At 42.8% G+C, this 22018-nt stretch overlaps 2 protein-coding genes across 4 annotated transcripts in view; both read right to left on the bottom strand.

Annotated features, from left to right (window-relative positions):
* tmem108 (transmembrane protein 108) overlaps window positions 1-15373 on the bottom strand; it is a 68948-nt gene extending 53575 nt beyond the window's left edge. The window contains exon 1 of one of the 2 annotated variants that reach the window (XM_050056843.1): window positions 14458-15373. The gene's annotated coding sequence lies outside the window, so the exon portion shown is untranslated. The remainder of the gene's footprint in view (window positions 1-14457) is intronic. The other variant, XM_050056841.1, reaches the window with a different exon arrangement.
* Window positions 15374-17954: 2581 nt separating this feature from the next.
* The window catches only part of topbp1 (DNA topoisomerase II binding protein 1), a 16648-nt gene continuing 12584 nt past the window's right edge, over window positions 17955-22018 (bottom strand). For both annotated transcript variants that reach the window (XM_050057188.1, XM_050057189.1), the window contains exons 22-28: window positions 21598-21740; window positions 21334-21430; window positions 20659-20822; window positions 20176-20304; window positions 19968-20057; window positions 18385-18546; window positions 17955-18183 (exon numbers count right to left, since the gene is read on the bottom strand). In XM_050057188.1, coding sequence (XP_049913145.1) covers window positions 18055-18183; window positions 18385-18546; window positions 19968-20057; window positions 20176-20304; window positions 20659-20822; window positions 21334-21430; window positions 21598-21740 — 914 coding nt within the window. In that variant the 3' untranslated portion in view covers window positions 17955-18054. The remainder of the gene's footprint in view (window positions 18184-18384; window positions 18547-19967; window positions 20058-20175; window positions 20305-20658; window positions 20823-21333; window positions 21431-21597; window positions 21741-22018) is intronic.

Raw genomic sequence — 22018 nt, 5'->3', positions numbered from 1 at the left:
TGTATGTGTGTGTGTCTGTTTTTAAAAATGCTTTCCAGGAGAAAAATGTCTCACCAACAGACGTTTAATTACCAGAGGATGGAGAGCTTTGGTTTTACCCATGCCATCACTCACGGCTGAATTAATGAATAGGTAAACAGCAGAGGAACAAGCCAGACTCAGCATGGTTGGGATGAGATCTGTGACACCACACATGCTCGCACACGCACACAGAGTCAGCAGTGTTTAATATTACGGATGAAGTGGTGGTCCAATGTTATGGTAAGGTGGAGCTGAGAGCTGGTGGGTGATTTGTTTGGTAAGCTCCACAGAGTCTGTGATTAAGCGATAAGCCACAGATGATACACGCCCTTTTGTTCTGACATCAAGCAGGTAAAATAATGAACACGAAGAAGATGATTACTGTGTTTTATCAGGAAAGTTCATGGAGTGTTTGGTTCCCACCCACTGGGGGACAAATCAAAGGAAAAACAAACAAAAACTGTCACAGTGACGGCAGAAGGTGTCTCGAAATTGCTTGATTTGTGTGACCAACAGTCCAAAAACCTAAAGATATTAATTTTTACAATATTATCCAACAGAGAAAAGCAGGAAATTGTCACATTTGAGATGCTGGAACCAGCAGATACTGGGTATTTTTTCTTTATAAATCATTTCAGCACTAGATTAAATGATTTATTGATTGTTGCCAACAGCTTTAGGCTAGACAGACTGCATTGTGGGATCCAGTCCTAGGTTTAAACCACCACCCCGTTGCAAAGAGACAAAACCCGCCCAGTGAAAAAACTGTCCCAGACAAACGAATGTCAATGGCATTCCAGTGGCCTGTTTACGGCTATCGTAGTTAAATGTCAAATGCTTGGCCCCGCGGGGAGACAGAGCTGGCTGGGAGAGAATTTGCAGGTGTCGCTCGCTCCATCACTCTGCTGCCTCTCTCTTCTGTGTGATGTCGGCCATGGGACAATACATCGGGGATGAGCAGCAGGATCTATTATTAGTGGAGGAGTGAAGAATGGAGCGAATGCCCAGGGGAAAGCAGAGGAGCGGGCCAAACCTTACTGACATTATTTTAAGAGTTGCTGTGATGACAGTTTCTGCACCGCATCACGATTTAAAGGACCATTCCACTGTTCCTGCACATTGTAGCTTATTTACTATAAATCACTTACAGCCAACCATTCAGCAAACCATGCAACTATGTTTTAAAACTTTGGGTGTATATTGTCTGCTGTTAAGGCATTCATTAATTTCTCTTCATTTTATGAAATTCAGCACCTCCTTAAAATCAATTCACATGTACCTTTTGGACATTTAAAAAAAAAAAACAGAGGTCCTGTGTGTAGGATTTATGGGGATATATTGGAAGAAATGGAATATAATAAGTATGTTTTTTATATTGTGTAATCACCTGAAAATAAGGATTTTTGTGTTTCGTAACCTTTGAATAAACCGTTTATATCTACACAGGAAGCAGGTCTTCATCTACAGAGATCATTATTTTGCAACCCAATGTTTCTACAGAAGCCCAGATCGGACAAATCAAACACTGGCTCTGGATAGGGTCATTCGCTTAAACACTATTATTATTATTATTTTCATTTTTTAACATAAAAGTGCCTTATTCTGTGTTTTTACCGGTTTAAATTCAGATTCCGAAACATCCATCAATCCATCCATTTTCATAACCACTTATCCTCTTGAGGGTCGCGGGGGGGGCTGGAACCTATCCCAGCTGACATTGGGCGAGAGGCAGGGTGCACCCTAGCCAGGTCACCAGACTATCACAGGGCTGACACATAGAGACAGACAACCATTCACACTCACATTCACACCTATGGACAATTCAGAGTCACCAGTTAACCTGCATGTCTTTGGACTGTGGGAGGAAGCTGGAGTACTTGGAGAAAACCCACGCTGACAGGGGGAGAACATGTAAACTCTGCATAGGTTCCTGGATCGAACCAGGAACCCTCTTGCTGTGAGGCGACAGTGCTAACCACCACACCACCGTGCTGCCCGCTTCCGAAACAATGAACACTAAAGGATTTTCAACCAGGAGAAGTTTTTTGTAATTGACAAAACGTCATTGTAAATGACGGTCGCTCCTCCTCCTGATATAGCACAGAGTAAAAATAAAGGTTAAATTACTGAATGAAAATCACATATTTCAATTTGCTTAAATTTTCTCTTTCTGTGATGTAATCCAGTGGTTCTCAAATGGTGTGCCGTGGGATTTTGTGATGTCCACACTTCATTACTGCAGTACTCAACTGGGCCTATACAAGAGTTTGAACAAATTTTTATTTGACTGTATCAGTATGTTGTGCGCACCCAGTTCCTAATAAAGAGGAAAACTCTCGCTAAAGAATTTAACATAATTTAATTTGAAGAACCTTTGCAGGGAACCTGTTTGTCACCGTTCGCGCATGGGAATTATGTGTTGACACATCAAAAGCCCTGATTGGCAGCCAGAGTGAGGGATGATAACAACTGAGAGGAGAGAGCTGTGAGTGGGACAATGGATCGCTTTACTGTACAGAGCAAACTACAACAAAGCACCAGCGAAGACGACCTACCGCTGAAAGAAACTTAAGACAGTAACTTGTTTTATTTTTTCTTATTTCTATTGTCTAATGTCATGATAAAACATGTGATAACATGTCATAGAAGGTACTGTGCACAGACATAAGTACAGGTGTCACAGTCGTTGTGCATTGCTACCAGTCACAAGATGTACTTGTCACAGTACAGTATGTAACAAGTACACTTATTTGAACTCAAAACATGATCTTTTTTCCAAACCTAACCAAACAGTTTTGTTGCCATACCACATGTTACGATTTGTTTCAGCTGTGCATCACATAGATAAGCTAAGGGGTGCCCTGTGTGTCCCTGTTAGACACTGGGGGCATGACAAAGCCGTATTTGGCAATCTGGGAATGAGAAGCAAGCACAACTTAAGCCAAAATAATAATGGCTATATAACTAGATTTTTAACTCAGTGCCCCTGGGTAGTTTATAATGTGCTCTGGTGGTCCACACTTTATTAAAAAAATATTTGTAATACCATAAACTACCACACACTAAATGCCACATAGTGAACCCAGTGCCTTCAGACCACCTGTGGGTCTTGGGTAGTTGGCCTTTTGCCCAGCCAGTAATCCAACCTTTTCAGTTGTGATGTAACACTGACAAAAAATAATGCAGACTGTGATGGATTACAAAATTTCAAAAATCTGCGAATTGTTGTATTTAACAATCAGAAGTGTAAAAAAAGATAAGCTTTGGCCTTGTGCTTTAACGACTCCTCTGTGAACAGCGGCCAGGCCTGTTTTTAAACTCTGGGCAAGGCCGGGCTAGCTGCCTCCCTCTGCTTCCAGTCTTTATGCTAAGCTAAGCTAATTGCCTTTTTGCTGTAGCTCAAAAATCAACATACAGAAATGGGAGTGGTATCAATCCTCTCATGTAACTCTCAACAGAAAGCAAATGAGCTTGAATCTCAAAATGTCATAAAAGATTATACCTTTAAAGACGTGACATTTGCAAACACTCTGACATGGTCCTTTAAGTGTGCGACTGTGTGTGCAAAGGAACCGAGAAAGACATGGAATAAATCCAACAACACCAGCTGCATAAACTCTCATTACAGTGTTGAGAGGGAGAGAAAAATCATTGCAGTTACTACAGCATGTTTGACATATCGTATACCACAGAGAGCTGCAGTGTTTTTACAGCACCAACAGGCTGAGCTGCGACCAGTGTGTTCAATTTATTTGCAGCTTCTGACAAACCCAAAACGTCAAGTCATCTCTTTCCCCCAAAGGACACTCTCCTCTTCGGGGAGGGAGGAGGCGAAGGGGAGTCATTCCAGCAGCTTCAGCAGCAGTTTGATTTGGCTTGTGCTGCCCGTCGTTCACAGCAGCACCCCTCTCAGTATATGTGGGATAATCTGGGTGTGAATGTGGATCTTGTGGTTCAGTGGATCAGGGCAGAACCATGTGAAAGTGGAAGTTAGCGGTGAAACAGAGTGAAAGACACTTTAAAGAGGAAATATGTCCAAGTTTCTCGTTTGAGATGAAGCCAGACGTCGGTCCGGTGGCTGTCCACTCGGCTTCTGTTGTTGCCATGTTGCTCCTTTCTGCTGCCAGTGCTGCACTCACTCCAGCATCCCCACACGATAATGCCACTGTCTCCATGGTGATGTAGCTGCCACAAACCACCACTACCAGCACCACAAACACAGATGCACGCATACCAGGCGAAATCCCACTGTGTCATTTTGCAGGTTTTTTTTGAAACGCCGCTCTGTGTATGGAAATTAATTTGCGGGGCCAACGCCTCGCTCTATCTTATTCAGTATTAATGCTGTCTCAGATTACTAGACAGCTCTCCAGCCCCTTGGGGCCACGAATCTCTTAGACTGGAGAGCGAGACGGGAGGAGGAGGGAGAGGAGGAGGAGAATGGGAGCAAAACCACATAAACTGCTCTCTAATTGGGGATGACAAACGTCAATAGTTTCATATTTGAGGAGTTCTCCCAGAGGTGCTTAATGTGATGATTATAATGAAATGCCAGTTCCCGTGACACCTTTGGCCAGGAAGACATCAGACACATCCTGTAACACCATTGTGGCAACATGCTAGCTGTCATGTAGCCAATGAGTTCGTAGGAAGACCACCTTTCCTGTGCTTTTGTTACAAGGATTATTTTGGCACACTCTGCAGAATCTTCCATCTCCTATACTTTTACCTCATGCGACCTCGCCGAGGACTTGGCTCTCGCCGTGCCAAGAACTGTACATGAGGAACATCAGCCCCGTTGCTCTTTGGCCCATAAATCAGCCTCTCCAGCAGCCATGAAATGAGCCATATGCGGCATGGGCTGGGCACAGAGAGAAAACAATGGTTTTATATTCTCAAGAACTCTAGATTCCCCTTCCTGGCATTCAGGCTGCCTCAACTTGGACTCACAAAAATCAAATGCTGACTTTGGCAAGGTGATTACAAATACAGAGGGTGTGTATTTGGAAAACGAAATGCTTCGACTGAGGTGGCAGGGAATGAAGAAGGGATGACCAAGCATTTAAGACAAGATAGGGGAGTTGTTCCCCCCGTCACCTCAATCCTCCACAACAATTAGCTGCTGACAGTGACATAGAGCCCAATAATAGGCTGGACCATGGGGAGGGATCTCCTCAGTCCCCAGCATATGGTGCCACTTTAATCTGCAGCCTCCATCAGTTGAGTCTGGACAGCAGACAAGGTTTGATTTTGACTCACTGCATGCTCAAAAGCTTTGGAGCTGGGTAACAACAAAGCAATACAAGCTGCTGTATTCACAAAGTAGGACTGACAAGAATTCACAAATTATAAATGAAATGCTTTTTGGTGTAAGAAGAAGTTCAGCGCTGAAAGAACAGATATCCAGATTGGAGAAGTTGCCAAGGAAACCAGAGACTAGAAGCTCTCTCGTTTTTTATATTTGACATAATAGCACTTTTCTGGGTGAGAGGGTGGCGATTTGCTTCCTTGCTAGCCGGGGTCATAACTTGCCCTCCATTAGAGGCTCTGAGTAATCCTCATAGGTGAGCCCAGCCTTAGACCCCATAATCATCGGCCTGACACCTGCTAGTTTGGTCCCCCTCCATCACATGACCCCCCCCCCCCACCCCCCCAGGGGCTAACCGAGACTCGATTTGCAGGGGTAACATGCTCCCACCCCCGGACTTCTTCTCCTCCCACCAGGCCTTCCTATAATCCTATTAGACCCAGTCATCTGCACTGCATTCAAAAAATGTGATGATTGATCCTTAAACACAAACCCTGTGTCCCGTGGCTGCCTACAGAGGAGTCCCTGTGTTTCATTTCTCACATGTGGGTATTAAACACCTCACACATCACAAAATATAAGACTAATTCTTTCCTTGCACAGTATTTTTGTGACAAGACAGTTGGATTAAAGCGACGCAAACACTCCTCAAACAGACTAGAGAAAGAAAATGGCTGTTGTGTGATCATAAATGTCTGGCATGTAGAAAAAAAAGCTGAAGTGTTTCATAATGTGAGGGGATAAAGACTTGCGTTAAGTCCAGCCTCATGACTTCCTTATACAAAAGAGACTAGGGATTTATTTTAAGCATTTTAAGCAGAGCATTTAAACTCTTTAAATATATCCACGTATTTAGTTTGAATTGTTGCCTGAAAATATAATATTACTGCAACAGACTACATATGTCCTCTAGCTTTTCTGCCTTTACTCATATATTTATAGACTGGTTTGTGAGCTATGTAACCATTAAAATATTGAAAAATCCACTGGGAGTTAAGTGCAACCCTGAGGGACCATCTTGTGCTTGACATAAGCAGGTCAAATATTTCAGATTATAATACTTATGAACAAATCTTTGTCATACGCGTTTACAGTCAAACAAGACTAGTCTACAGGCCATGTCAGCAGGTCTGTGAGGCTGTACTAAGCAACAGCAGTGCTCTTAGCTAATGCTAACGTCAGCATGCTAACAGTGACAATGCTAACACGCTGATATTTAGCAGGTGTGATGTTTACCATGTTCAACATCTTAGTTTAGTTTGTTAGCATGCTAGTGTTTGCTAATTAGAACTGAACACAAAGTGCAGCTTTCGTAGTAGTGCGGTACAGTATTGGATCAACTCATCCCGAAGGGGGACAAGAATGCTTGTACCAAATTTCATGACATGAAAATGATGATTGAGACATTTCACTCAAGACCACAAATGCAAACCTAATGGTGGCACAATAAGAAAAGTCGGAGGATCACTAAGCCATTAGGATACATCATCTGGGGACCATGAATGTTTGTACCAGTGCTCGAAGTGGGCCAGTTCACACCAGTGTGCAGTACAGCACTTCTACATTTTACTCTCTAGAGCAATGGTTCCCAACTGATGGGTTGTGGTCCAAAAGTGGGTTGAGGGTCCATTCTGAATGGACCGCAACTGACTCGCGAATATGTCAAGTTTGTAAAAAACACACTTTATTTTGAAGTACAGTGCATTTCCAGCACAGAGCTTTTATTTGGAAGTGCTGTTTCCTACTGAAGAGTGAGTAAACAACTGACAGCTACTTGACAGAGACAGCAAATTAGCACGACAACATGGCCAAACGTAAGTATGACCCTGAACATATTAAACTGCGTGGACCTTGAACTAATGACTGAGAAGAAATCTGGACCCTGTGGCTGGACCACTTGAGAACCACTGCTCTAGTGCTCTGTGTCTTTTTCTTGTGCACCAGAACTTCTCACAAGCTGCTGGTACTTCTGTCTGTCGTCTCCATATCAGATTCTCTGGGCGATACAATGACCCTAAATAAACTGCAATACCCAGGGGGCACTATGTGGGCTACCTACGGGGAACTGTGTAATGTTAGCCTGTTCTTTTCGTCTGCCTACTTTTCTCTGTCTGTGACTATTAAGTAACGTCATATCAAAATAATGTAGGCCTGGCTCTATAAGGGCAACACAAAGAATAGTCTGACTCAGGATGTAGACTGTGGTTATAAAGCCTGCCACTGGCCGCCTATCTTGGAAGATAACACCTTTTCAATCCTTTTCGCTATGTAAAACTAGTCTCGTACGGCCATTCCAATAACCACACTTAGTTTTCACGCTGTGCAAGAAACAACAGAAGTTTTCATGCTAGTACCTTCATGCTTAAATGTCTTTTAATGTTTTATTTTGTTTTGCCGGGGTTTAATGCCAGCACTCACCTCTCCACCAAAACAAGTTCCCCACTGACATTATTGGTAAGGGCACCGTTGCTGCATCCCTTACTGTGAAATTATCATGGAGTCAAACAGACCTTTCTCCAGTATCTGACAGGCTGGGGGCTTTAATGAAAATGTCAGGGGATCACCAGAGTTATTAGGGTTCGTCCTCTGGGCACCATGAAAGCCTATACAAAATTTCATGGCAATCCATCCAATAATCATTGAGATTTTTCAGTCTATGCCAAAGTAGTGGACCAGCTGACAGACTTGCCATCCTGAGAGCCAGGCTGCTAGCATGGCTAAAGATGACACATTTCACATGGCTGATGATGCTCAACACAAACAGCTATAAAGACATGTTCTTCACATTTGTTGCATCACACATGCTCGTCTCAAAATGCCAATGCCATCTCTTTTTAGCACTTCAGTACACATTTGTTATAATGATACCAACAACAACTCAAAATTTTTCACTCAAAGCTAAAATCAAGCCTTTGTGTGAATCTTAACTCTCTGGGGATCTAATGCACGTGTTCCTCAGCCTGCTGTATTAGCTCTATCAAATACTCTCGAAAATCTCTAAAGCAACACTCAGAAATCGCCTTAATCAACACAAACAGCGGCTACTTCCTGAGGAGGAACCTATTGGGCCCTTTTGCCCCTTGGGTCCCTCTTGGCACAGAGGGTGACCATCAGTGGGTGGAGGTGCAGATTGGAGTGGCATGGCTGCAGCTGAGGAATGTGAGGAATTCCCCTTGTAAACACCTCATGCTCGGACGGTCACCACACTCTTATCTCACCGTGCCCATCGCCCCCTTTCATCATCATAATGGTTAGTTATTCATTACCGACTATCTGCTTCCTGTGATTGGTCAGAGCAGGTGGGGTCACTGCTACTGAGGTCTTTTGTTTACCTGAGGTGCCACATGGTATATTATTAACTCTGATACCCCCAGTGGGCCAACAAAGCCTGCTCTGATACCAGAGGTGGGATCAAGTCATTGTTTTAAAAGTCACAATTAAATCTCAAGTCAAGTCTCAAGTTATCAGTCCTTAAGTCGCAATGCGCTCCTCACCAAATGTTGTCTCAGATAGCCAGACCTATCTCCACAGCGCTGTGTCAGTGATATAGAAAGGTCTGGAAGCACCCATCCCATTATCATTCAGCTATAGGGGAAAAATGCTATGGCTTGTTTGTATTTCTCTTGTATCTCTTCGCTTATAGCCACAGTCTACGTCGTGTCAGTCAGACTACACCAAATGAAATGCAATTTTAGCAACAGAGCAATAACATATTAAATTTACAAAAATCATATATGCTTTGCAATATTTGTATTTATTTGTTTAAACAACTTTGTAGGAAGTTGCTGTGTCTCCGTCTGTAATTTCTGACTTGGACTTTTTGCATACCACAATTCATTTTTTGTTGACCACTGTGTAGTTTTTGCATGCGAACGAAATTCTTTGGTACCACTTTTTTCCAACTGGTGCTCGGTAAAGGAACTTTTGTTCTTAATTTTTCTCTCCTGCAACTTGATCGGTCAGACTGGTTCAAACAAAGTGGTTCTGGGGATTTATTGGTGAATTCATGTAACCCTCGAATGGTCCCATTAACGAGTTGGGAAGGTGTTCTTTTGACTTCAGTATATTCGAGCTTTAAGTGGTAATGTGGAAACAGCATACATGCTAAAATGAGCTATGTTGTATTTTATTACTCAGAGTGTTTAAACAACATGTTGATGGCAGTTTGAAGCTTTATATTACAAAATAATTTGGTCAAAGACTTGTTGCAGCACCAGTTGATCCCCTGAAACTACTAAAATATTGTTTTACCTGACTAATGCTAAAACTTTTCTAATTAATCTACACCGCTCTACATGGGGGTCCATGTCATTGGTTCGACAGCCCATTGGTTCGACATCCCATTAGTCCGACTGTCCGCGGTGCTGAACGGCTCGCGGCGGGTGTATGGTGCGCCGCGACCGGCTTGAGGCGGAGCAGGCTCACGGCTTATGTGTTTGTCACTTTCTTTTTCATTTTAACCCACACCATGATTTTCCTGACCCTAACCAAGTGGTTTTTGTGCCTAAACCTAACCAGACCTTAACCACAGGGCATCATGATGATTTCGGAACGGACTTCGGAACAATGAGTTTAACATGGTCGGAACAATGGGATGTCGAACCAATGGGCTGTCGAACCAATGGGCAGTTCCCCTACATGGACAGCGACGGTTACAACCTAATACCATATTAAAAATTACATGAAAGCAAAAAAATTGACATGCAATTATAAAATATTTATTACCATTAATCGAACATTTACTTTCAACTTTCAACTTTCAACTTTGTGGAACACTTCTAAATAACATACTCTTTAATCTTTTGTCTTGGGGGAAGGTATCAAGTGTTTTCAAGTCAAAAGGCTCAAGTCAAATTGAAGTAACGAGTTATTGGTTTTAAAGTTCAAGTCGAGCTGCACGTCTTCTGATTTTGTTGAGTCTAAAGTCATCAAAATTGTGATTTAAAACTGACTCTGAGTCCAAGTCATGTGACTCGGATCCACCCCTCTGTCTGACTCTACTGTATACAGTATAATGGCTTTCAAGCTTTGAAAGAGAGGTTTTTTCTGTCTGACCAGCCCAGGCTCCCTCTGGTCCTATGGGAATGCTCTTTAGCTGATACGATCATAAGTGGCTGAGGGGGAAGAATTTATTTATCTCCTTGGGTGAATACAGCAGCTTTCGCTTGCTTTTCAGCGTGGCACCTCCCCTGTGGTTCCTGTGTACGAGCCCCCCTCTCAGCTTAAATGAAATCATTTGGAAAGCAGCTGAGGGCCTTTATTAATACAGCTTGGCATTTAGATTCTTAAACACAGGAAAAGAATCCGCGCAGGCTTTTTCCTCCCTTTGCTTTGGTGAAATTCCTGTTTTGGCCACTTGTTGTTTTGTCAGGCTGGAGGAAGGTGCGAAGTCCATCCTGAGCACATACTCTGCAGCATGAGGGGCCCGTGGGGGCTGCATTCCACCTCATGGTGTACCACTCTCTACCAGTCATGAGGGGACGCTTACTCACAAGCATGAAACCTGCTCACACTGACATAGCCACATTCCCCAACAGTTTCCCATCGGCTCGGAGTTTCTGCTGCAAGAGTCAGAAACCAGATTTTCCCTTTTCCTGGAGCTCCCTGATACGTTTGTTTAAGGGAGGTCTGTGTCTTTGGATGGGAAAGCTGATAGTTTCCGGGTGTTTTTCAGTGTTAATGTAGACTTTTCCTGACTTTGCTGATAAGAGAGCAGCTGTGGAGATTGTTCACTCGCTGCCTCTTAAAAATTCTTCCACATGTTGATAGAAGATATCACACTGAATAGGAAGGTGTTGATATACAGTAAGTGACACACACTTTGGCCTCCATCATACAGGACAGCATCAGAAAGAATTGTCAGGATTTGTCAGTGACAACCTTTTGGCAATATCCTCTAAATAATCCAGTCTTTACTGGAAACTTTCATGATGTTTTTTGGGAGTTTTCCATAATCAAATCAAGGTTCAAATCATCAAGGACTGTGAAGCCCATTGGGACAAAGTTTTGATTCGAGTGTTCTTTCAATTCATTAACTAATTAAGTCTATAAAGTGTAAGGAAACATTGAAAAATACCCATCACAAATTCTAAGAGCCAATGTGACATCTTCAAATTCCTTGTTTTTCTAAAATTAACATACAAAAACCTAAAATATTTTCAATTTAAAATGATACAAAGCAGCTAATTCTCACATTTGAAAAGCTGAGAACCAGTAAATCTTTGGCGTTTTATGCTAACAGCATGTCAGGTCTGCCACAAATATCTCAGCAAATATTAAATGGATTTTTCTTAAATTTTGTACAGACAGTCAAAGTCCCCAGAGGATGAACCCTACTTAATTTGGATATCTTGGACTCTTCCTTTGGTGCTACCGTGAGGTTTACAACTGTGGTTTCACATAAAATGTCTTTACAACTAGTCTACATGATAGGCTGCGATGAAATTTGGTAAAAGCAATCGTGTTCCACAGAGGATGAACTGACAACTCACTAAGCTCTGCCCCTTTGTGATGGTCCATCAAGCTGTCAGAACTAGCACAGAGCCCACTGTCACTAACTGCACTCCCTGAAGAAACATAATATAACTTTTGGAAAATTGGAAAAAAAAAAAGAAAAAAAAGAAAAGTGATTTCAGAGAGAAGCAGACAGAAGGGTCTGCAATAAGGTTGGGCAATATGTCCTGATAATTACACAATATTTTTAGGATATATCTTGATACACAATACATATCTCAAAATTTTTTAAATCTTCTCAAAAGCACTTCACTGATGCTAGGACTGGGAGACAGAATCAAACACAACAATATTTCTGACCAAATACCCTCTGATTGCGACAAAGTTGTAGGGATGACTTTTGTTTTGTTTTGTTTAAGAAAATATTAACACAATGAGATTTCTGATCAATAATAATCAATAATGTGGATATAAGGACTAAGTGGGTTGAGGCAAGTGTTAAAACAAATAGAAAAGTCCTGTAAGTTGCTGGATTTATGCCATTTATTCCATATGATGATACGATATCCAAAGTCTAAGATGATATATAGTCTCATATCTCGATAACAATATATCTTCATATTGCCCAGCCCTAGTCTGCAATATGCGTTTGCAGAAGATACCCACTAGCAATCGAGATAGAAGACTATGACATTAGAAGGCAACCAATGACGGTGGGAGCAACTCTGTTCCTGTAAAGCAGGGTAGGTCTTTATTCACATGCAGAAAAAGCAGCATGCGTGTACACTGAGCGTACCTTCAGTAGCTAGCAATGCGTGGAGGTGCCAACGTAGTAATAGCATATAACTTAGCCTATAACATTCCAACAGTATTACAGTTAAACGTCCCCCAGGTATAACTTTTAACTGTGACGAGCTCGAAATCCACAAAACCAGCCTGAAAATGAATTGAATGAGAATCTTTGGAGCACCGTCGAAAAGTTGTCGGACCCTATGTCGGAGTTGGCCATTGCTACGCCATGATTGGTCAGTCTGTGTTCAAGGGTGGGACTTAGCAAAGGGTCAGTTCTTACAACTTTGAGATCCATTAACTTTACCTCTGACACCACAATCAGGACTGTGCTTTGTGTTTAGTAAATAAAAAAATTCTACCATATCAAGATGGTGAACATGGTAAATATTAGAAGCTAAACATCAGTATGTTTGCATCGTCATTGTGAGCCAGTTAGCATGCTGTACAGAGCCCCTGTAGCATGACTGTAGACTCTAATTCTTGTCACTTGATAAATGATTTTAACGTCTAATCGACTGGCTAAATAGTTGGTGATTCGTTTTCTGATAACCAACTAATCGACGACTTGTTTCTGCACTAGATTTGGAACAAATTACTGTAAACAAACTTGATTTACGACTAATTTTGAGCTATGTCAAACCATTTTAATGCAGCGAAAAGTGGCTGAGAAACAAAAGGATTTGGAGCAAATAATGCCCATGTTTTCATGAAGCATTACCTGCAATCTATGACACAAATTGTCTTTATGTATCAAGTTACATTACATAAATGTTGACACAGTTTGCAGCACTGCATGCCATCCGACTGTTCCCCGAGCATCATGCCCAAGGAATAAATGTCCTCATTACTGTTAAGTGCTGCTCATATGTTCCCTAATACCCATTCATGGTATCACAGCATGTCAGTTCGCCCCGAGGAAGCTGTCAGCTACAGATGTCAATCCCCCCGGCTGACCCCTCTCCCTCCCCCCACCCCTGCACACACATGGCACTGGAGGATTGTCCCCCGGAACAAAGGAATGGGGGGTTTCTGTGGAGAACAGGCAACCAAACATTCCTGGCACAATGGAGAGAGTGGCCGGCAGGTTCAATTAGTACACACTTCACTCTATGCTCTATACGATCCCACTGAGCTTGAAAACAAAGCTGGCGATCCAAACTCCAATGGGGGTATTTGGTGATGCCGGCTTGTTCATGGTGGTCTCAACGTTTTAAGAGAGTTTCTCCTATTATCTGCTTTGTTGCTGCCATGTTGCCAGAGAAATAAACCACTTGAAGGGCACTCGGGGCAGACATCCTCAAGTTGCAAGATTGATGGCTCTCCAAAAACTTTCAGCTCCTTGGTTTTGGAGTAAACAAGACTACCAGTGTTGTAAATAAGCTGGGACTGCTACCAGTCACTGCAAGCAATCTTTGGCAGGATTAAGTGCCACCCAAAGACTAATGAAACACTTCAAGGCACATTTTCTTAATTGACCATGATACTCCTTTTCTAAAGGATTGCCAAGAGAGTTGAGCATGAATCCATCAAACAAAAAATGTCATTTCATCCTTGTCAGTGAAATTAGGATGCTCCAGGGAGGTACCAGAGATCTCACCAGTAGCAGCTCAACTTCTATATCATGCAATGCATTAAATGAAAACCAATAAGACACCATATATGTTGCAGTGATAGTTGGATGCAGCACTGACAGTGATTTGATGCTCCTGTCACTGCTGCTCATAACTGCCTGGAAACCTTCATCTAGGATTTCAGCAAATAAGATGCTCAACACAATCAGTACGTAAAGGTGTTGTACAAGCAGCCAATAAAACACACACCAGGCTGCAGAGCAGAGGCTGAGCTGTCTGATCTGAAGTAGAGACATAAACTGATGTACTCACCTATTATACACAAGGTGCGCCGTAACGTCGGGTACTTGGCGTATCCGAGAGCAATGAAACCCCCAAAGCCGCTGTGTCACACTTCACACCATCCAGGCGCACATGTTGCCCAGTCCCCACGGAGAAATGTCACAATCATGAGCAGCAGCCAGAAGCCAAGTGAAGCCCGCTGCAGGAGCAGACCGTGTCGCCGTGGGTCGCCGCACAGCGTGTCCAGCCGCCGGATGAGATGCGTAGGGCGCCACCCTTTGCTGGACCTCTGGGACTCTGCGCCCACCTCGTTTACTCTCTCTCAGCCTTGACGCCGTAGATCGCGGGACATGAAGCCAACTCTCTCCGCCTCAAGGCAGCGTGATCCCGCGCGGTCACTGCTGATGAAACCGTGATCGCTCGTTAATGCGTGGTGCGCAATTAAAGAGGCGCGCAGGACGCCGGTGCCACCCACTAAAGGAGGTTTTCGTGGTGGGTGTACGGACAGGGAATTTTAATGAGGGACTGCTGCTGCAGAGTTTCCCTCCCTGCTTGGAGAGTCGTGCTCTCCCTGTGCTGAAACCCAACTGTCCCGACAAGGAAACCTTTAAGTTACCTTACAGGAGCGGAGGGGGCGGAATGACGAAATAAGGCGTCAATGAAACTCAACTGTTGGCCACCAGCCAGTCAGCAGAGTGGGAGATTAGCCCGTGGGACACCTGTTGACTGGGAACAGCTCACATATAGTGACAAAGCAAGCAAAGCCAACTGTGCAATGAGACTGATATTTCATCATCTCTACAAAGCCTCTCCACTGTGTGTCTCTCCTGGTGCACTGCTGCAGAAACTGTGGGCTCACATTAAAGCTGCAGGAGCTTTCACAGACGGGACACAAGAGATCAATATGAAAGGGTTAATCGATTAATCAGCAATCCTTTAAGTCGAGTAAAACTATTACTTCTCTCAATATTTGTGTATTTTATGACATGTTTTGGCTCTTTAAGTGTAATTCTCAAACATAATTTAGGCTCCAGAATCTATACCAGTAAATAAATAATAATTACAGTCTCATACAAATGTAGATTATTGTATTTATATGTTATATAGGTTACATTTTGTCCCCATATTTTAACTTTGCATTACTTTATCTTAGATACCCCCTTTCTTTCTACTTGCATGATTTTCTTTATATACATATTTAATGAGCATTGTTGAAGGGAGCCCTCAGATTTTCATCGCCAACAACTGCTTCTCTGTAATTGTTGCACAGATGACAATAAATAGCTTGAAACTTAAAGAGTCCCTGAGTAAACATAACTGAAGACAGTGAGGAATGCATAGTCATCCACATATCCTATGAGTCATATTATGAGATGGCTAAGGAGTAGGAGAAACAAACAGGCTATGGTTACACTTGGAATTATTTTGTCCCATGAGCATTATTTAAAGATAATGATAATAAATGATACTGCAGATCATACATGTCCTGTAGGCTGTGGCGGGCTTCCTCTTTCTATCTCCCCAGTTTCTTTAATCTGAATAAATCGGGGGTTTTCTGAACCTTTCAGTTTGAGTTATAGTAAAATAGCATGAAGCAGCTCAGTGGTTCTCAACCTGCGGGCTGGGAGCATCTGAAGGGGTCGCAAAACAAATCTAAGGGGTCTCAAGAAGACAAACAGAGTAGGAAAGGTGACAAAACTTTTTTTTTTCTTGTGAAATGTTCGAGTCTTAGTGCTCTGACACACCAGGCTGACTGTCCACCATCATTGGGTGTCAGTTGCCCTCGTTTTTGTGGTGTGTTCCGCACCACTGGCGCTAGTCGGCCCTTGTCGGAGGCTTTTCGGCTGATTCAGCACGATCAATTGGAGTCGGTGATTTCATCAGTGAGAGAAATCCCTGTGACTTGCAGTTTAGCTCAGTGCACGAGCAAACAAACAACTTACGCCAAGAGTGTGTGGTCAAAGCAAACTTGTTATATTACATGAGATTGTCTTTTTAGCCATAGAGCTCTTTGGCAAAAAATGGTTCGTAATTGTTTGCTAGTGCACAGTAAATATGATTTATTGTTTCGACATCTGGTTGTGTTGTTAATGTGCTAACTGGCTTGAATCCGTCCTGTCAGTCTTCCAGTTTCCCTTTCTGAATGACGAATACAGACCTCCGCTGCCTGCTGGTGAATGTACATGCTTGTTGGCTGTTGACTGCAGTTTCTGCAGTGTTGTCAAGTGCAACATTTTAGCCAAGACAAAGGTGACATAAGGCGACGCAACAGTCAGTCGCCGCTGGCGCTGGCTCTTTGATTTCGGTTTGGTTTGTCTGGCCCTTTAAATGTAAATATGTATAAACCACTGATGGAAAAGCTCCAACCTTATTGCTATTCAACATGTAACTGATTCATTCAAATGGCCCGTAAGTCAAAAAGCCTGAGAACCACTGCTACAACTCAATAGCTGACAGTATAGTTGGTGGTAAGGCGTGAAATGCTGCATGGTCTTTTTGTGCAAAACCTCTACAAGTGACCTTAAGCTACTCATCACTTTGTTGGAGGCTCCCGACCCAGCAGCCTGGGTCTGTTCGTCTGTCAGTACAGCTCTTTCTCTCTAATCCCACACCTCTCAAACAGCAGCTCAACACTGAATCCGTAGGGCGGCTGTCAGCTGGTCCATCTATTACGAGGTTAAACCACTTATCCTTCCATATGGGAGGGAACAGGGGCATCTAACCTCAGCTGGCACCCTGGTATGAAACAGCACATCGCTCTACCAAAAGCCTAAACCAACACCGGGTAAACAAAATCTGGTGTTTACTGCGTGGGGAGATCAACGGCAGATACAAGTGGCCCATAATCACATGGGTGGGGAGGAGCACGCCTGTTTGATTTAGAGTTTTGAGTGTGTTTTGATTGCTTTTATCAGCCATTGGATGTCTCTTTGACTTCTTGTTACCAAGTGAACAAGAGCAGGCTCAAGCATGGAGTGTGGACTGGTAGCTGGTGAGGTGCTAGCTCACCTCAAGGGCACCACTGAGGTGCCCTCAAGCAAGGCACTGAACCCCCAACTGTTGGGGTGCCTGTCCATGGGCAGCCACCGCACCCTGACATCTCTCCATTTAATGCATGTTAAGGTCCTGTTTGTGCCTGTGTGTATTTCAGGCCTGTGTGTAAATGACAGAGTGAAAAAATTGACTTTCCCCTCAGGGATTTATAAAGTATATCTTCTTCTTCTTAAATATGAGTTAATTAAAAGAAAATCCATTAATAATACTTTCGTGAGAAATGAAAGAGCACATTAAAATCACACTTTCTCATGCGGTTGCTGAGAAATCCCTCCTAAGGCAGGACGGAGTCATACAGTGAAGACGCACTGCCCCCTACAGGCCACAGAATACCATTGCACCCAATTACAAAACGTGACTCAACATTTTCCTCAGACCATCATTGAGTCATCCATCACAGTTACAGTCTCCCAGTGCGCAGCACAAACTGCAGTGCAACTTGATTTAAGACGCCACAGTGACGAAACAGATGCTACATTCATTTTATTTTTAATTTAAAAAAGGGAAAATCTTATTTACAATCATTTTCACAGATATGGGAATTTTCATTAACAATAGTAAGTAGTGACATTTTCAGGTCAGACGTGTCTTTTTCAGCCTGGAGTTGTCTGCGGCTGCTTTGCGCTTACGTGACGGAGTGTCTGGAGTTTCTTCAGAGGGAGCTTCAGTCAGGTAGTACAGCTCGATGGGCGGGGTCGGCTCCTGGAGGAAGGGAAAAACCAGGGCAGTGTCAGCGCAAACGAGCACAGCTTTAACATTCAATCAACTGAGTCTGACTTAATTTTATCGTAATAATAATGAGCGATCTTACTTCTCGCAAGATGTGGTCATTTAACATCCTGAGACATGTTAAACTGTCTATAAAAGTAAAATAAATAAATTCTTATCAAAAGCTCCACTTACCTGCATGAGGTAGTCTGCGATGTACTCTGGTTTTAGGCATGTGACTCCATGAGAGGTAGCTTCAGATACATCGACTCTGAAGTCTCCAGGCTTCAGCCGACTGAAGTCTGCAAACAGGTGAGTGGCCTCCTTGTACAAGGACGGGGAGGGACTCAGCAGGACCTGAAGACAGAGAAATTACAGGTAAGAAGTATGTCTTCACTACGTATATGTATGTATGCTCAGCTCCTGATTCATTTCTTTGTCAGCTCTGCTCTTACATGACTGCACTCTAAAGTCAACACTAGGAACTCCTACAGTCTTAATATTACAGAGGCTGATTCAGGGTTTCCTGTAGTGTTTAATAGCGGAGGTGAGTCAACTTGTCTGAAACAAAGACCAGCAAAACGTCAAATTTAATGATTGTGACTGTTGTTGAGGAGTCATCTCCTGATTAAAGTGATCACAAGGCAACATCTGGGTGTCTTACCACTGAGGCTAAACCCTTCACTAGGAAACCCTGTGAGCACAAGAGAGACACTCTCCATATTGCAATGCATTTTTTGGACAAAGATTCACTACAGGGCCACTGTTTAAAGATCTTTTTGCTTAAACGTACATTTGTGTCTAAAACGGACTGGACCTATGTTATAATTTTTGTTGAGTTGTCTACTTACATTATCCCAAATGTTTCAAACAATATTCAAACCCAAATAAATCCCCTTTTACCCCCTTACTTGCTCTAATGCTGCATTCAAATGGGGTCATGTTTACTGTGTTAATGAGAAGTGAGCACATAAACGCCCCCCTGATGTAGTATTCATGACCTTGTAAGAGGAAATTTTCTGAGAGCTCTGAGTCACTACAACCTACCATGTTGTAAACAGGGGTTCACAAGTTCTATTTGAATGCAGCATTTGCATAAACACGAAAAACACCAGATGATACAGACGAGGAAAGAATCGTACAATGTCACACAATGTTACTCAATAACAGTTGTACAGCATTTTTTTCTGCCAAGCAGCATATTTTTAATGGATTTCATGCCATTTTGCAACACTGTGGTCCAGTAGATACCTAATGTATTGATATATTTTAGTGTCGATCCAGCTTACTATGTTGTGCTACTGTGATAAGTGGCTCATATCCAGCCACCAAGTTCATGCATACAGTAAGCTTATACGTGCAGTATTGTTCGAACATTACATCAACACTTAACACGCTCATAAAGTTATTTTTATTATGACTGTTTTGTCCACAGATAACAGCGCTGGACTACCCCATGACTGAATTTGCCACATAACGCTAGCTACAGTAGCTGTTTCTGTGGTGGTTTCAGCGAATGCTAATGGTAAGTTAGCAAGTTAACGTTACTTTCATTCGAGTGAAACGACGTAATGCGACTGAACATAACCTGAATGAAACTTAAATGAACTCACCCTTAAGCATGACTTCTGCCTGAGTCACGCAAGATAGATTTTCATCAGTGGCTGTTTAACAATACATACAACTCCCCTGATCCCACGCTACCTTATGACAAACAGTTAGCTGTTTGTCTGATTTGAAAACTGCAACAGTGAATAAATAAATAAACAAGCATCAACCTTCGCCCTGCCAGACTGCAGTAACCGCCTGAAGCCTGATTCTCTGCTCTGGTCGATGTTTAGCATGACAGTCCACCCACTGAAGGCTCCCTGAAAAACAATGAAGACAAATAATACATACTACACTTTAACACTCAAGCAGTACCTAATACAATACAGATGACAGTAATTAGGACTGTTAACTATGTGTATCTGTGTCTGTAAGTACCCCTTGCTCAGAGTGTCCCTGCAGTGCTTTTCTCCAGCGCATGGCAGCTAACGCCAGCCTCCTCTGCTGGGAGGTGATGGAGGGCAACGCATCCAAAATGGAGCCACTGCCCCACTCATACTCCTCCTCCTGGAACACACACAGATAAGATAGGTTAAATATTTCTGAGCATAAAAAATAAGGCTTGCCACTGACCATTTTGTTATAGTTACAAAGATAGGTGAACTTTGGAAATCTTTAAAACTCTCTGAGAACCCTACAAACATTTATAAATTTACAAAATCAAACCAGTATTTTTAAATGTACGGCGCTAAGGAAAACCCTGGTGGTCAGTATACAGAACAACAGGACATTAACTGATATGCAACACATTAAACCAACCATAACAATACTGTAATTACAGGGTGAATAACACCACTGCACATATGAGTGTCATCAGTTGTCTGCTAGAGGCAATAAAAACAGAAATCTTCACATCCTGACCGGGATAAAGCGTCCAACAGAGCGGCAGGCCTCCAGGTACGAGCGGTGCAGGATCCATTTGCCCGCTGCCATCGCTGCCAGGTACTTCTCGTTGCGCAGAGGAGTCCCTACGATGATGTGTGAACAGCTGGGGTCGAAAGACTGCTTGTCAAGGACAACACCACCTACAATACCAGAAATAGACAGGAAGGAAAAAAAGAAGTATAGATAAGATTTCACTGTCCTGAAATAGGAGTTACAGACAGGATTATTAACTAATGTAGATCTTTACATAAATTTAAAAGTGCAATTAAACAAGACTTATCACTTTCACTTTTAGAGGCATATTTAAACACAATTTTCTGGAAAGAATTTAACCTCAAGGACTTACGGTGTATCTTATTGATCTGTCCCTTCATTTTATAAGTTTCTCTTTGTAAATGCATCAGTCTGGTTAATAGTAAGTATTAGATTCAGTGACTGTTTATCTTATGATAAACTGTGGTTTATTTGAAAATACTGAGCTCACAACAGGAAACATCTGCAGGAGGAAATATCCCAGGACCCTGGAGGTGCATCCTCCTTTTTAGTCATCGGGGATCAGCTCCTCTGACTTCAGGCCTCTGAAGTGTTGCATTTTTTTTTACTGCAGCATGATGAAACATTTTATGAGGCCTAATTAGGTGGAGGACTCACCAAGCTCCTCTATGAGGTGACTGTAATCAATGCGCTCCTGAGGGCTGAGGGAGGACAGCTGAAATCTGGGTGGCTGCTTTTCTTCCTCACGCTCCTCCTGAGAGAAACAAAAAACCTTTTAGCACCAGTCGCTTGAAAGAGACGCCACAGGGTGCATATTACAGTTGATGTACTACTTGTACACTAAAAGCCATACTTTACACATATTAATAACCACATTAGCATGTGAGTGTAGTTGTTGTTAAAGTAAATATGAATCTTCACCTGTGGCTCCGGTGCTACTGCAGGTTTGGCGAGAGGGAAGGCGATGCTCGGGGCTTCAGGAGTAAGGAGGTCATTTTCTCGCCTCTCTGTCAGGGGCGTTGTCATTCTCGGACCCATATGCTGGTCAATGACTTCACAAGCAGCTGGGAGAGGATACAGTCATTAGTGAAAGTTAAAACTGAATTTACACCACGTCAAAAGCTTTGTTTGCCATTTCATGTACATGGTGAAAGTGCCCTCTTAAAGGGATAGTGCACCCAAAAATGAAAATTCAGCCATTATCTACTCACCCATATGCCGACGGAGGCCCTGGTGAAGTTTTGGAGTCCTCAAATCCCTTGTGGAGATTGGTGGCGGGAGCGGCTAGCACACCTAATGGCAGACGGCGCCCCAGACTAACGTCCAAGAACACAAAATTGAA

Source organism: Epinephelus moara, chromosome 11, assembly GCF_006386435.1.
Source record: "Epinephelus moara isolate mb chromosome 11, YSFRI_EMoa_1.0, whole genome shotgun sequence".
NCBI lineage: Eukaryota > Metazoa > Chordata > Actinopteri > Perciformes > Serranidae > Epinephelus > Epinephelus moara.
This window is presented reverse-complemented; position numbering and strand designations above follow the sequence as displayed.